Source organism: Miscanthus floridulus, chromosome 8 (assembly GCF_019320115.1).
Source record: "Miscanthus floridulus cultivar M001 chromosome 8, ASM1932011v1, whole genome shotgun sequence".
NCBI lineage: Eukaryota > Viridiplantae > Streptophyta > Magnoliopsida > Poales > Poaceae > Miscanthus > Miscanthus floridulus.
The window spans coordinates 38,177,144-38,192,326 of record NC_089587.1 but is presented as its reverse complement, the minus strand read 5'-3'; the positions used below and the strand labels follow the sequence as shown (position 1 = coordinate 38,192,326).

Below are 15,183 nucleotides of genomic sequence, written 5' to 3'. Positions count from 1 at the left end.
TGAAAAGAGATTGTAACCTTCCCGTCAGTCAATACATGTAATAGCATTGCCGAGCAAACGTTTTGAAATGTTCAGTTTGAAAGCATCTGAATCTTTTCAAAAGAAAAATGCCGAGCTTCCTCCATTTAGAACTCTCCCATATAATTTTAAGCAGTGCTCTACCGGTTTTACTTGAACAATGGCTGCCACAAAGCCTGTCACCTTGCTCTAAAATTTCACCTGCATATAGACAATCTATTTTTTTTCCGCTACATTGAATCGAGCTACCCCTAGGAATGATATGCGGATAAAATTTAATATGCCTCACCTGATATAAAAGAACATGAGGCAGCATTAGTGGCAGTGCTAACCGCAGCTGCCGAGCACCAGCTACAACTATGAAATGAAATGTAAGCCGATTACATTTGGCAAAACCCAGATGTTTGAATAAAACCATCTCGACTAAGGGGATACCGACCATACCCACTCCGCTGATGCGCTGAAGCAAGCGGTTCGGCTGAAGAGGCGCACGCCCTATCTGGATACCTTCCTCTATGTACAATGCCGCTAGGGTGGGCCGGCATGGAAGAGTCCGAGACAAAGCCTGTGCTCTCTGAAAAGTACCTTGTTTGTGGATTGGAAGGTGAGAACCTTGTACATGAGACGAAATTGCCAGGAGGGTGCTCCGGAGCATAACTTGGCCCAAATATAGAGGAAATTGGATCCAGGCCAGCGTTGTCTCCATAATCCACAACACTGAATGAATCTCTTGTGCTTTCGGTGGTAAATGACGACTCATCAGAGCTGGTAAACAGCGACCATTCACTTGATGTAGCTTCCGAGAAGTCGGTGCTAACTGAGTCTGCAAAGGCATCATCACGGTGATGGAAATCTCTGGATCTCAACTCTGCATGCTGATCTTGCGTGTAGTCCTTCGCCATCGGGTCTAAAATCATAAACACCATATGCTTGATCATTTGCAGAAAAGAGTAACTCTGTCTGCTTGCGCTCATGTTTAGAGCCCTTGGAAGATTTTGAAGCAGTGACGCTTTACAGATGTAACAGGCAGCCCCTTCTCAATGTATATTCTTGGTGGTCGGGGAAAAGACCTGAATAATATTTTACAAATATGAGATTGCAGCAGAGTGCGGGTACAGATACTCCAAATGACAATTTAGGTACACATGGCTATATTTACCTCAAGTAGAAAAGCATATATGCACCTTGTGACATAACTTGATTCGCTGATACAACCTGGACCTACATATGGAACAACATATAAATCACCACAAAATATCATAAACTCTCTAAAGTTTTTTTTCCCTTTTCCTATTTCATTTCAATGAGCCTATAAACCTACAAAGGAATAGCACATACTAATAAACGTGGTATCGGTAATCCAAACAAAACACTCCGATGCAAACAGAGTAAATTACATAATGAACGATTATGTATTTATGTGCACCAAAGAAGTTTGACACCAAAACTTCATCAAGGAGACAACATTTATAATCAAAACTGCTCATGGGAACGTTCACTATCCTTACACTAGACTTTTAATCTAGAAACACAATGTCACGAGACCATAGTAATTTCTCGCAATTCATATATAGTACGACATTCTTAGCCTCCTTAACAGTAGATCTTGTTGTAAAACGTACCTCTGAATCATCAATTCTCAACCATGTGCCCTGCATATCTTTAACGTATGATATATAGTGCCCAGAGAATGATGCATTTTCTGTATCCACATGTACAACCACGGCATACAAGAAATAAAGAGGGGGATTGTCACCAGAACCAGTCACGAAAGGAACCATGTCCAACATATCAGGGAAAGTAACACATTTGTTGATCTTGCCATATTTTCCTGACTGAAATAATAAAATAAAGTTCATTTAGTCCTTCCATCAAGAAACATTCAAGTGGTACAAAACTGTCAGCACGAGCATAGAACACTGAGCCATGTGATAACTGATCCAAGTCAACCAACCAACTGAGCTTATATAGAAATTTCGCCGAATGTGCTTCATTACCCACCCCTGTTCCCTAGATAGCTCAGATTTCACTTATGAGACATTTATAATATAAAATATACAGCTTACAGTTTTGGACATTCGTTTTTTTTTCTAGTTACACATTAGTAAAATAAAAAGGAAAATATGGAAGCAATATTTTTATGACTTATGCTAATATAATTTCTATGCACGAATTTAAACAGTTTTTTGTATGGTAGTAATCAAAGTTTTGAATGTTTGATTATAAACATTCCAAAACATAAATGTAGGAATGGATTTATTTATATGCACTTAGTTACAGCTTGGGGAAAGGTGCAGAGCAAACATCGTATCATAGCCTATAAATTAGTCATCAATGTTATTAAATCAGCCAGTCAACACTAGTTGCCATTGCACTGACCAAGCGACTAGTTGCGATTAGTCGACGACCAGGTTGACTCTAGTCGTCTGTGTCCTGTATATACTATAGGGCATATGTACTAAGTACTATATACTAGGATAGTATAAACAGAGGACCTAGTTGTTAGCTTCTTGCTACTAAAAACAGATCATCAAGCTTCAAGCAAAGACAAGCTGCGGAGGTGTGACCCAGCAATGATTAACCCTCAGAGCAGGAGTTCATCATCATGCTCCCTTAGACCTCGGTTGATGGAGGTGTGACTCAGCGGTGACAGGTTCTTTATCCGGCAGTGCTTAACTCTGCTAGTGCACGGAAGAAAGCCTTCAAGTTCCCCTGCATGTTGACGGCTGAGGCAGGGAAGAGAGGCAACAGCAGCAGTGGGAAACAGGCGGCACAGCAGCAGGGAAGGCCAGAAGGGAGGAGGGGAAGACCAGTGGTGTCAGGAATGGTTGCACCGGCAGCCGCTAGTGAGCACTTTTGGCACAAGCTCCTGGTGGCTGGTGGTGCTTCTCACAGGTTAGGGGTGAGGGAGTAACAGTGGAGGGGGTATAAAAGAGAAACCCAATTGGGTATGGGCCAAAACACAGCTAGACCAGTGACCTTGACCTGATGTAGCACAGTTCACAATTGCCTGCCTAGTCATCCAACACAGCTAATCAGACGATTGATTATGATTAGTCGACGACTAATCAGACAACCAGGTTTCTTGTTTCTGGTCACCCTAATTGAGTAGAGGACCGATTAGGACAATTGATCGTGATTAATCGGACGACTTGATAATTTCAGTCATTTCAAGTTAATATTACCCTGTACCAACAAATGTGGGTCTAAAAAATGCTAATGCATGCCTCAAAGAATTGGCCGAACATTACACAGCACGGATATTTATCAGATCCAACCGGTATTACATGATGAAATTCAATACAAAAACAATTACCTGAAATCTTTTAAGAACAACTGTTAATATGTTTGGCACCTCATGCACACTCAGTTGCTTCCTAGCTTTAACATAGGCAGAACACCTGCATTGAACGATCCGAAATTTCAATAGCTTCAATTTATTGTGGTCCAACTGAAATGACAGTAACAAGATTCTAGCCACCAGTTGCAACACTACCTTCCACATTTATACATATTATCACCATCTAAATCTTCAGGAGCAGTGAACTGTGTCAAAGCATCTTGCAAGGACTCTACCCAGCCATGAATCTCCAAAGTAAGATCCATTATATTCTCGTATCTTTCAGACTCGTGATAGCATCTGAGGCACTTAACCTTGTTTCATAAACAAAACTAATTAGTATATCATAGATTAAAGATGGCAACGGGCAGAAAAAACCCGCGTGCCCGCGGGCACCTGGACCTGGTCGGCGCGGATACGGGCGTGAACCTGTGTCCGCGGGCGCTGACGCGGGTATAGAATTGGATCCAACGGGCAAAGCTCAACGGGTAAGAAAATAGCATGCCCGCACCCGCAAACCCGCCAAACCCGCGCTGACATGTGGGGCCATTGTAGAAGAGGTACATATTCTTCATCCTAGGGTTTCATTGGTCCCAAATTCCCACCAGCGGCCGCCACCAGCCCGTCACCCGCGACCCCGCCTCCCCATTCTCCCACTCGCAATCGCGCGCGGCTCCTCCACTCGCGGCGTCGGCGTGGCTCCTCCACATGGGCGTCGCGCCTCCCCCACTCGCGCCACCCCGACGCCAGCCTCCGGCCTCCCTACTCCGACAGCTAGCGGACGCCAGCGGACGCCGGCCTTCCCGCTCCAAGGCTCCCACTCACGGTCGCGGCGCCACCCCCCACTCGAGCGACTCCTCTGAGATCCAGCACACTCCGATGGCCTCGCACGCCTCCTCTCCAGTCTCCACGTGCGACTCCTCTCCAGATCCAGCGCACTCCGACGCCAGTCGCCATCCTCCAAGCCTCCGACGGCCGCCGGCCGCCCGCCTCCCCGCTCCGAGCCTCCGACCTAGGCCGTCGTCCCCGCCGTGCAGGTCGCTGTCCCACCGCGCTGGCGGGCATGCCCGCGAGCAAGACATGCCCGCGGATAGCGGGTGCGGGCACAGAATGCTACCCGTGGCGGGGCGGGGCCGGGGGCGGGCGCACAATTTCTCTCGTGGGTGCGGGTCTGTGAGGCTTGTATCCGCGGGTAACATACCCGTTTCCATCTTTATCATAGATCAAGATGGTGTCGTAGACTCAGTATGATAAACCATCTACAGGGTTGCCATGAATTGAAGACGAAGCATGCAATGCAAGTGACAATGTTTGCTTTCAAAACAAATGAAGCAAAACATATTCATTACAAAAATGCATAGCTACAAGTACAGTATATCACTAAAGAAATTAGCAACAGTTTCTAAATATAATAAATGTAGCCCAACAAGAAATCTGAGATTTATCAAGTTACCTTGGATTTAAGACGGCCACCAAACATCTGTTGTATAAATGTTGTTTCCTGCAAACTTGGTTCAACGTGCTTCTCACCACCCAGCCCATCCAAGCAAGCTGCTTGCATAGACATCACAAGATGCCTGGCCGTGTTCAAATTAAGGCATAGTGTCAACAGATGAACATGTATGTTCAAGAGGGAACGATAGCTTCGTAAAAAAACTTAAACTTCTATTATTGTATTTTTCGCCTCTTAACAGGCTTCTAAAGTGTCAAAATACTACAGCATGAGAACCTACGAAAAAAATACTTCGGTAAAATCCTTTTGAATGTTCATAGGATATCAGCACATCACCATTCCAAGCATAGCGATACAGCGATCAATTACTCACTAGGACAACATTGTATCTCACGAGGCAAGTACCAAGCTAGCTATGGATTTCCAATAGTGCAAAAGGTAGTGATGTTATATCACCACCAGCTGCCACACATCTATGTAACACATTACCATGCCATGATAATTTACCTTGTGAGTTGTGATCATTTTTTATTTTATAAGCTACGCATATGGTAAGTTATCTGATTAAAACATAAAAAAAAACATGTATTTAGTTAAAAAAAGAGCTAAAGAACAAGCTCGGACATAAATTTCTTTCAAGAAGGTCAAGTAATTTCATCAGCTTTTACACGACTCATAACTTTAGATGCTGCAGATACTTTTGCTCCACAAAAAATTGCTTTTCTTGAATGTTTTGAAAGAAAAAAGTGATTACTCAAGCAATAATATGGAGTGGAAGTTTTCAGTTGGGTCTAGAAGAGTTAATTCTGAATCACACAGAAGTCATTTTATTATTACAGTAAGTAAAACATTAGCAAGCAACCAAAAAGCAACAGGAGCAAAAACAAGCATGTAACAGTCACGATACCTTAAAAACTCATGAGCATCTTCCTGAGTCCCACCACCCAAGCGACATCCAATATTCCTCAAATTAGAAAGAATTCTACTTGGAGATAAGGGTCCACCACTTTCACGTAAAGTTGAAGCATATTGCTCAAGTTCACACATAAGGCACCAATTTTTTGAAGAGCCTAAAAAAATAGTAACTCAAGTCAAAAAAAAAAAAACAAAGTACAAATCCATATTTCGAGGAGGGGTGGGGGTAGCTATTTGAGATTATAGTATTACAATCTTTAGAATGCAGTCTCAGAAGAAGGTAGATCATTAGTGGCTTTGTGCACATGAGACATTGAAGAACAGCATTAGCATAGCAGCTGCAAAAGGAAGGGAAGTTAATCAAGAGATGAGGCCTGATTAAGCAGGTAAATGTAAAATGATAACATTGCCGAGTACCCAAGCAAGTATTAAGTTGCCCAAATGGGAACAAAGGACAACCACCCATACAAACCCCAAGTAAAACCGTCTAAATAATCCCATAATATGGTTTTCGGGGGCAGTTTTGTAGACTGTGTGGCACATTACACCAACGCTGACATGGCAATAACTTGATGATGACTAGCGGGCCATCCTCCGTATTGGCAGGTTTACCTCAACATGGTGATTCCCTCAAACAAATACTTTGTGAGATCCCTTTTGTTGCAGTAAGATTGCTATATAATGATCAGTTGTACAGCAAATAGAATTTAGTTCAGCTTGCAGCATTTTAATTTTCAACTCAGCAAACCTTTTCAATAAAGAAACTAACTGTGACACATCTCTTATTTCGAAATTGATCTCATTAGATATGTTAATATTCTTAGGCAGTGTTCTTTGCCAAATGTGTAGCAGATGCTATATAGTGGGATTCATATACATATGTAGAGACGAATACTGAATGAATGGCATTCTTGTGACATATACGCTTATGTCAGGCATATCTGTTCTAGGCTTGTATGGTCCCATAAGTAGTGTGTGCAAGCACCAAGACTAATGGAGTGATAATGTCCCACAAATCTAGTCAATTAACATGATAAATCACTATTAATCAAACTCTTGTTTTTAGCAGGGGCCTTTCAGCTGCTCTACTTGTTTAAGTTCCCCCCATCCCTTCTGCGGTGAGTGCAAACGTCCCATTTGGCATTTTTCTTATTTTGCAGCTCAAGTCGAGTACCAAAAGGCACCATCATCACTTATAAGTATTTATCTCAATAAAAGTACACATTAGCAACAGAAATAATTAGGTGAGTGTGAATTATCACTTTAAGCATCATTTATTACCTGTTTCCACAATTGAAAAGACCTCTAGGGGAAATACCCCGTGCTTCATACTGAAAAAACTTGACAAGATCTTCATATGGGAACAATACCTAAAGTGCCATTTACAAAGAAAACCTTAATTTAATAAACAGGAAAGCATTTAAGGAAAGTTCATAGATTATTCCAAACCTTGTTCCTCTTATTATCATTGATCAATCCCACAAGGCTGGTTTTGAGAAATTTTGAAGGCTTCTTTAAAACTTCAACCTTGGATGCTCCAAACTTTTGTAGATTGCTACTTGTTGGTTGACTTGATTCACATGTGGGGGTAGATCCTGAATGATGCAGTAATTATATGAGATAAAAGTAACACTATAATATAAAGCTAGCCCACCTTATCAGAGAACTCTTTACTAACTTTGGTCATTTTTGTTGCAAGGATTCTTCTCATGGCCATCATTTTGATATGATGTAGACACCCTATCCTGTGACTTTTGTGCTGAAACCACCTTACTTGATGGATGTGGAGGCCTCTTATTCACCACATTTGCTTTCCCAATAGTTCTTCCAGATGACAAGCTCCTTTGCAGTGGCTCACTGGCAGAAGCATATGACCCCTCACAAGAACTGACCATGTCAGAAGTTAAATAGACACCCATGTCAGGCTGGTAAACTGTAATGCTTGCTTTTGACTGTTTTCTCATGTCAGGAGCACAACTGCTAGGTTGCTGTGCATTACTTTTGGCAGGATAAGTTGCATCCCCATTACCACTCATTGCATCTGAACCAAAATAGTTGTTTGACACCTGCAGTCATAAGGCAAATGATTGAATTATGTAATACAAACATGTAGTCTGAAGAATGACAAGTGAATTGTAAGTGTTTGCTTAAATTACCTTGTTTCCAGATAAAATCTCTGGAGAGTGGATTTCATCAGCAGCATTATAATTATTCTTTTCAAAAGATACACCAACAGCACCATTTTCACTGATATGAACACCTTGATTTGATCTATTCATGTTGCTTCTGTCTGCTGGAAATGGATCAGTATCTAGATTGTAACCATCAGTTGTGGGAAAGGATGGTTCTGATAAAGTATCGAAGTTCATGTCACGCAAGTGAATTTCACCACCCGGAAGAGGTGAATTTAAGTTAGTCAAGAACGGCATCTGTTCAGTAGCCTCAGTGCTAGATCCACCAAAGCTGCTAGAACCGCTACCAAGCCATTTTTGGCATGTTTCCTTATGCCCTTGCCTCCAGTGTACTATTTGACACTTCCCAGAGCTGCAGAACATTCAAAATGGCATTATGTCTTTATGAGGTGTCATTGACAATAGGGGCAAGATAGTGTACACAGTAGTTATTACACAATGAAGACAATTAACACAGTAATGGTGCATGAACAAATTCAATCAATCAGTCGCAAAGAATATCACATTATGTCAAAGAGCTTATATCTGCAATGCTACTTCCAACCATGTGCTGGATCTACTGGGATGATGAGGTGATTAATTTTAGCATCTTAGTAGGCACATTTAAAATCTTGACCAACTAGCCTAAGGTGAATTCGATATAATTAGTAAGTCATCAGTTCAAGCATACTTACTAGTCTAATACAAATTATAGCCAGGAGAGATTAATGCCACACAGTGGAGAGCTAAAGCAGTACAAAGAAAAAAAAATATTCCTAGACCCTATTGCTAAATATCAACATGAGATCCACAGAAACAGGTCAGTCCCTAAGCTTCAACTTGGCCATGAGCCCATGACTATCTAAACAACATAATGTTCTGCATGGTCTTTCGATACGAAAATAGGCCACTAAATCAGGCAGCCTATTTACTACCTAGATGAAGGTGAAAATAGGAACCACAAGTACTACCACTGATGTCAAGTCAACCAAAATACCAATAGTGTGCTGCAATTGTGCTTATTCGTAGACAGTTTGTTGACTAGTTGCTCAAACCCAAGAGTCAGTGGTAAGTTGGTCACTCTATGCCACTTGACTGAGTTGTATAAATCTTGGCGTAACAAGCATGGTCCTTTTACACAGTAAGGCAAATATACAAGTATACAACTTGGATATATAGATAAATCAAGAATTAAACTTCTCAATCTGAAAATGGCATTGCTATTCTTTAGAATCAGAGAATAAAGAGCCAATAAATCAAGAATTAAAACTTCTCAAACTGCTTGGACCTTAATTAGGAATCCATGTCACCCGCATGAAAATCAAGGGTGCTCCTATTTTGATCATAAGAAGAGTGAGTTAGAATCATGAGCTTAGACCATTATATTAGCAACATGGCCAATAACTTATAGGGGCTCTTGCATTCTTACCCCTGTTTTGTATTGAAATTGTGGTTTTGCCCCTATTTTTTTAACTTTGTGAATTTACCCTTGTGTTTTCAAAACGAAGCACCACTTTGTCCCTATTCCGTCATCCTCCCCTAACGGTGTTAACTTTTATACAAAATGACAAAGATGCACATGTGATTTTCCCCTGGTTTCTAAAGCTATCTGTGATTTAAACCCTGATTTATAACAAGACATTTATATTGTATTTTAACAAAAAAAAATGGTTAGATTTGGCCTAATAAATTTGGCACAATTTATAATTATTTTAAATCACTTTTAATATTGAAAAATTATGTAAAATTTTAGTAGCATCTTAGCAAAATTTTAATAGCATTACGGCAACAATAGGAATCCATCGGTCGTTCCGAGATCACCCCAACACCAATGCCATGAAGAGATAATACTTCTGAAATGATCTCAGCCAAACATATCTCCTTCGTGCAACACAGCAACAGGCAAATGGGACTCCACCAAGAAGCAGTCAAGAAACTTCGAACTGGAGAGCAGCCTCGACGACGACGACAGCGGTAGGTGCATGGACATCGTGCCGTACAGGTACCAGCAGCACAATAACGGGAAAGCTGCTAGCCATGGCAGCAAGCACATGCACTCCTATGAGGATGTGCATTGGAGAAGAAGCAAGGAGAGCACCACGTCGATCTCCAGGAGCCGTACGTTCCCTCTCACAAGCACGCCGTACCACAGCGATGGACTGCCTACGACCGCGCCCCGCCACCGCCCCGCAGGCTGCCGACACCCCGTGCGCCGCCGAAGCACTGCGGCCCGCGCGCCACTGCCGTCCTGTGCGCCGCGCGTTGACGCCCCGTGGCCTACGCGTCGTTGCCGCCCCGCGTGCTGCCGCCGCCGGACTCTGCTCGGCTGCCATCCTGTGCGCCGAGCCGCACGGCACACGCACCACGCGCTTGGGCCGAGCGCCGCGGCCAAGCGTAGCCGCTGCCCTGCGCAGGCCGCGCCCCGTGGCCGGGCACCGCCTGCGACCGAGCACCGCGGCCGGGATCCGCCTTGGCCCCGTGGGTCGGGACAAGCAGGAGGCTCAAGATAAGATAAGGGGCAATTCGATCTTTTAGCCTGTGTGTTTTGGGATTTTGATTTTTTTTAATTTATTTATTCCAGTGAAGGGCGGGCCTGGTGCAAGCGGTAGAGTCTTACCGCCTGTGACCGGAAGGTCCCGGGTTCGAGTCGCGGTCTTCTCGCATTACACAGGCGAGGGTAAGGCTTGCCACTGACACCCTTCCCCAGACCCTGCACAGTGCACTGGGTACGCCCTTTTTATTTATTTATTCCAGTCCATCTAACGAACGTGCAAACCAGGGGCAAACGGATGATTCGTTTCAAAATAACAAGGTCAAAATCATAAAGTTAAAAAAAGAAGGGTAAAATCACAATTAGACTTCTGAACAGGGGCAAGAACACAATTTTCCCTAACTTATAACATGAATGTTTAAAAATTGGGGAAACAATCTCCCCTTCATTACACAAAACAGAAATTCCTGTTTGTGGTGGGGAGGAGTTAGATTGGGACACCCAGGACATTAACTAAAAAAACTCTCCTTCATTACAGAAATCAGAAATTCCTTTAAAAAATGATGCTTGTTTATATGAAATTAGTTTGCCACCTTCTAGAATATGAGACAGTCTGCATTCCCACTATGTCAGTATGCCATAAGCTAATATCTCAGAGCAAAAAATCAAAACTAGCTTTAGTAGAATGGTTTTTATTACTATGTGGAACAGGTTAGACAAACTGGAAAAGGATGAGAGGTGGACCGGACCTTTGAATTTCAAAGAAGCCTGATCAGGCATGGTTTCTTTCAATAAATAAACTGATTATAGAAATGGAAACACAAAATAAAAAAAAAACTTACCAGTATCTAACAGACTTGCATCTGGAGCAACGAGTCTTTGCAGGGGCATGGCAAGTTGCACATTCATGGTATTCCTGTCTTAATGAAGGCGCAGGTCTGAAATAGGGCATAGTTCTCAAGGAAGGCCCTGGAGGAATAATGTCTGGGCACGCCATTGTTTCCTCTCTATAGGCTTCTTCTGCAGCTCGCTGTGCAAGCATACTTACCCTTGCCTTCTTACTTGCAGCGTCATGCCATCTCCCGAGAAGAAAATAAGCTATCACGGGAAGTACAACGAAGACAAGAAAGAGTGCAGGCAAATCAGCTTCCCTTGGTTGGAGCATGTCCCTAACAGAACACTGATATCCAGCTCCAGAAGTTCTCTATTTGAGCTCGGAAAAACATTCCAGAATACTTATTCACCTACGGAAAGAGCATATATAAGAAAAGAAAATAAAAAAGCCTAAACTTTCTTCTGCCATAAATAAAATGGAATAAAACAAGAAAAAGCTAAAGCCTCCAAAGATTTTAGGGACAAGGCCCAGCTTAAGCTTCTCCAATAAACTGTTATTTTTGCAACAGACACAAAATGGCTTCTTGAAAAAAGTTGACTGAGCTTGCTTGTCCTGGATACAACATTTGGGGCTTCTACTGCGAAGCTGGCCTAACTTTATATGATGATCTCAAGAAGCGCCCACCTGTTTGACCATGGCTTCAGCTCACAAGCCCACAGGATGCAGCTAGGTCTGAGTAGGACCTTAACTTCTTAAATCAAGGTCCAATAACTAGATGAAAGAAAAGTAGAAAAACTAAATCTGCTGGTTAAGGAATTTTAGTCCAAGCTCGACGGTGCCGACAGATGTCTATGAGATATAAATCTGTAATAGGGCTAGTTCCTTTTGCTTTGCGTTAACTGTTACTGGTATCCCCAGTTTGTGTACCTGAATGTTGCTTTCTTAAAAGCAGAGGTTCTTCCTCTTTTTTAAAAAAAAAAGTAGAAAAACTATGAACTCCAGACACTGCTACATACTGTAATAGGCTGATTACCTGGAAAACCTAACAAAGGTCACGAATTGTTTACATCACAAGTGTCATACCCCAATATTCTCACATGAATCAAGCACTAGAAACATGAAAGGGCATCCATGAAAACAGAGACATTTTTCTCTGTGGCACGTGCAATGTTGTTGAACCAACTAAAAGAAACAGCTCCTGAAATGTGTCCATGGTCTTATCCAACATACTACATCCAGATTCCCAAAATAATGAAATGTCCTAGCGTTCAGATAATATCTTTAGCGCAGCAGCTCCGGAGCGTGAAAACGATACAAACAATCGTACACCTACACCTTGGAAAATCGACAGAGGAACGAAAAAAAATACTAGCATGTACTACACGGCAGCACATTCACGAGAGCAAAAGTTCAAAATGAGAGATTTCTGACAAGAGTGCTCAGGCCCTAATCTCAAAATGAGAACCCTAGAGGCTCCCAGATCCCCAGCACTGAACCGCATGCCAACACGGCCACTAAAATTCCCCGCTCGACCCCACCGACACGACCACCCGCGGAAAAGGAAAAAAACCGGCCGGATTCTATTGGTTCCCAAGCTACAAACTTGCGCAAGAAGTGGGCTGACCCCCGGCCTAAAAACTCGATTTTTCGCGGCAAGAACATGGGGGGAGAGCAGGAGAAACAGCGTCTAGGGTTTACCGAGAGCAGGAATGCCACTCGGGCCGGATCTCCAGCCAGATAACGCAGGAGGCGCAGGGGCGGGGCGGGTCCGGGAGAGATCGAGGCCTGGAGACGGTGCGGCGCCCCTTCGGCGGCGGAGGCGGGCGGACAAGGACGGAGGCGTGGGGTTGGGAATCGGGAGGAGCGGTGGTGCGAGCACTGGGGGCGGCTCCGGATGCTCTCCAGTGATGAGTCTCCAGTCGCTCCGGCTGCCGTCTCTGCGCTCCCGAGTCTCGATCGGGGTGTGGTGAATTTGCTACGCTCAGCGCACCTGCTGGCCTTCCAAAGGAAACGCGGATCCGAGGGAGCGCCAGGGATTTTCTTGGCCGTCCGATGGAACGATCGGCGGTGGAGATAAAAAGGAGGCCTTTTGTTTTAAATTTCTTCTCTATCTCTACCTGCCCCGATTGATCCTGCTGGACCTGGAGCCGTTGTAGGAGTACAAAGCAAGTCAAGGAGGATGTGTGAACAGAAAGAACTAGGTCAAGCATAGAGTCCAACTAGCGAACAACTTAAATATTTGTTTCACATTTCGGAGATACTAGGGGCCGTTTGGTTCCTGGCCACGGCCAGCCATGCAGGTTGTGGCGCCGTGGCGGAGAAAAAGGCCACCACAACTGTGGCTAAAATTAGCGTACAAATGAACTAGAAAGGATAGCCACAGCCTACATGCAATCCAAACACTAGCCAAGTTACGGTGGGAGCCGCAAGTTAGGTGTGGCGAGCATTGGCGGGGAACCAGACACTCCCTATCTCCGTCCACGAAAGAATGTAATTTTCATATTTTGAGGAGTCAAACAGTTAAAATTTGACTAAAATTATGGGAAAATGCTAACTATTATGAGACAAAATAAGTACATTAGATTAGTTATAGAATATATTTTTATAATAATTTATTGGAGACATAAATGCTTATATTATTTACTATATACTTGGTCAAATTTAAGCTCGTTTGATCAGGCACGGTTTTAAAATTACATTCTTTTATGGACGGAGGGAGTATGTTCCATATGACATGCTATTTACTTGTCTTCTCTTAGTTTTCTCTCAAGCTCGTATATACCTTCTTTCAAAACATTGTGGATAAGAAAATTAAAAAAGAGAGCATACGTCAAATCTCAAGTGAGCAAACTTAGTTTGAGTTCACCGTGTTTTAATTGCCAAGATACAAATATCAAACGAGTCAGCTTAATTTAAGTTCACCTCGTTTTAATTGCCAAGATACAAATTCACAAACTATCACGGATGTACTATTTAGACATTATTTAAACATCTATTAGGTATGCAATCCTTTTTCCTTACAATGTATGTACAGATGTTTAGGTGGGGTGTTCTGCACCTACTATTGAATTGAATCCAAAAGAGAAATATCAGTGTACTATAGAGCAAGCCATAAAATCATGTGAATCTCACGAGTTACAACACATGATGCTGAAAAGTGCATGATGATTTCATGAAAAGTTCTGTATAATAACCAAAACGAACCCTGTCCAGTGGATGGATAATGGATAAATACATAAAGGAGAAATTTTGATTTTGCAACGCATCCAAAGCTTGGGCTCACTCAGCGGCTTCTTTGGAGAAAATTTAATTGTGCCGTACCTGGACCTAGCGGTGATGATTCTGTACGGGGGCGGGCTGTGCGCAGGCGTACCACATGCATGTTTTTGCTTCCTCCTCAAAAGAACAAAAAGATGCAAACAAGGGAGTACTAGGCGGCACTGGTACAGCCCCTTACAATTTTGTACTGCGCCCATCCCCGTCAGTGCAGCAGGCAAGGCAGCAGCAGCAACCTTACAAAGAGCGCTATTAAATGCTTGAGCAGTTGGGAGAGGTAGAGACGGATGGTCCAGCCATGACTGTTGAATGCCCATCTCTCATCTCCCACATGTGTTCAATGTCTATGTTTAGGAGCAGCAGTGCTGTGTTTAGAGGGCCCGTCCGCTTGGAAGAATTTTAGAGGAATCTGAAAGAATTTGGATGAATTTATGAGAGGAAAATACTGTTCCGGATAAAAAAAGAAGCGGATCAAGCCAGGTTTAAGGGCACGCGAACGGGGCCAGAACGGAGCCACACTAACGGTCCGCAAACATAGAGCTAGAGCTGTTTTCGCGTATAGACAGAGCCACGCTGTGCCAAGCATGTCCTATGATGTTTTACGACAATACCCTAAGATAAACACATGTCCTAAGATGTTGTATGACAATAAAAAGTCGAGAGACTAAGGATGTGTTTGGCAGT

General features: G+C 43.1%; 1 protein-coding gene across 1 annotated transcript; it reads right to left on the bottom strand.

Moving 5' to 3' along the window:
- Nucleotides 1–202: 202 nt before the first annotated feature.
- Nucleotides 203–13,409, bottom strand: LOC136476194 (ubiquitin C-terminal hydrolase 15-like). Its single transcript, XM_066473940.1, is given in 16 exon segments — nt 203–917; nt 919–1,020; nt 1,022–1,088; nt 1,178–1,239; nt 1,641–1,853; nt 3,335–3,419; nt 3,515–3,672; nt 4,812–4,935; nt 5,719–5,881; nt 5,979–6,064; nt 7,008–7,096; nt 7,176–7,321; nt 7,405–7,792; nt 7,883–8,270; nt 11,231–11,632; nt 12,922–13,409. Coding segments are annotated over 15 exon segments (2,913 nt in total). The 5' UTR covers nt 11,554–11,632; nt 12,922–13,409; the 3' UTR covers nt 203–398.
- Nucleotides 13,410–15,183: the final 1,774 nt, after the last annotated feature.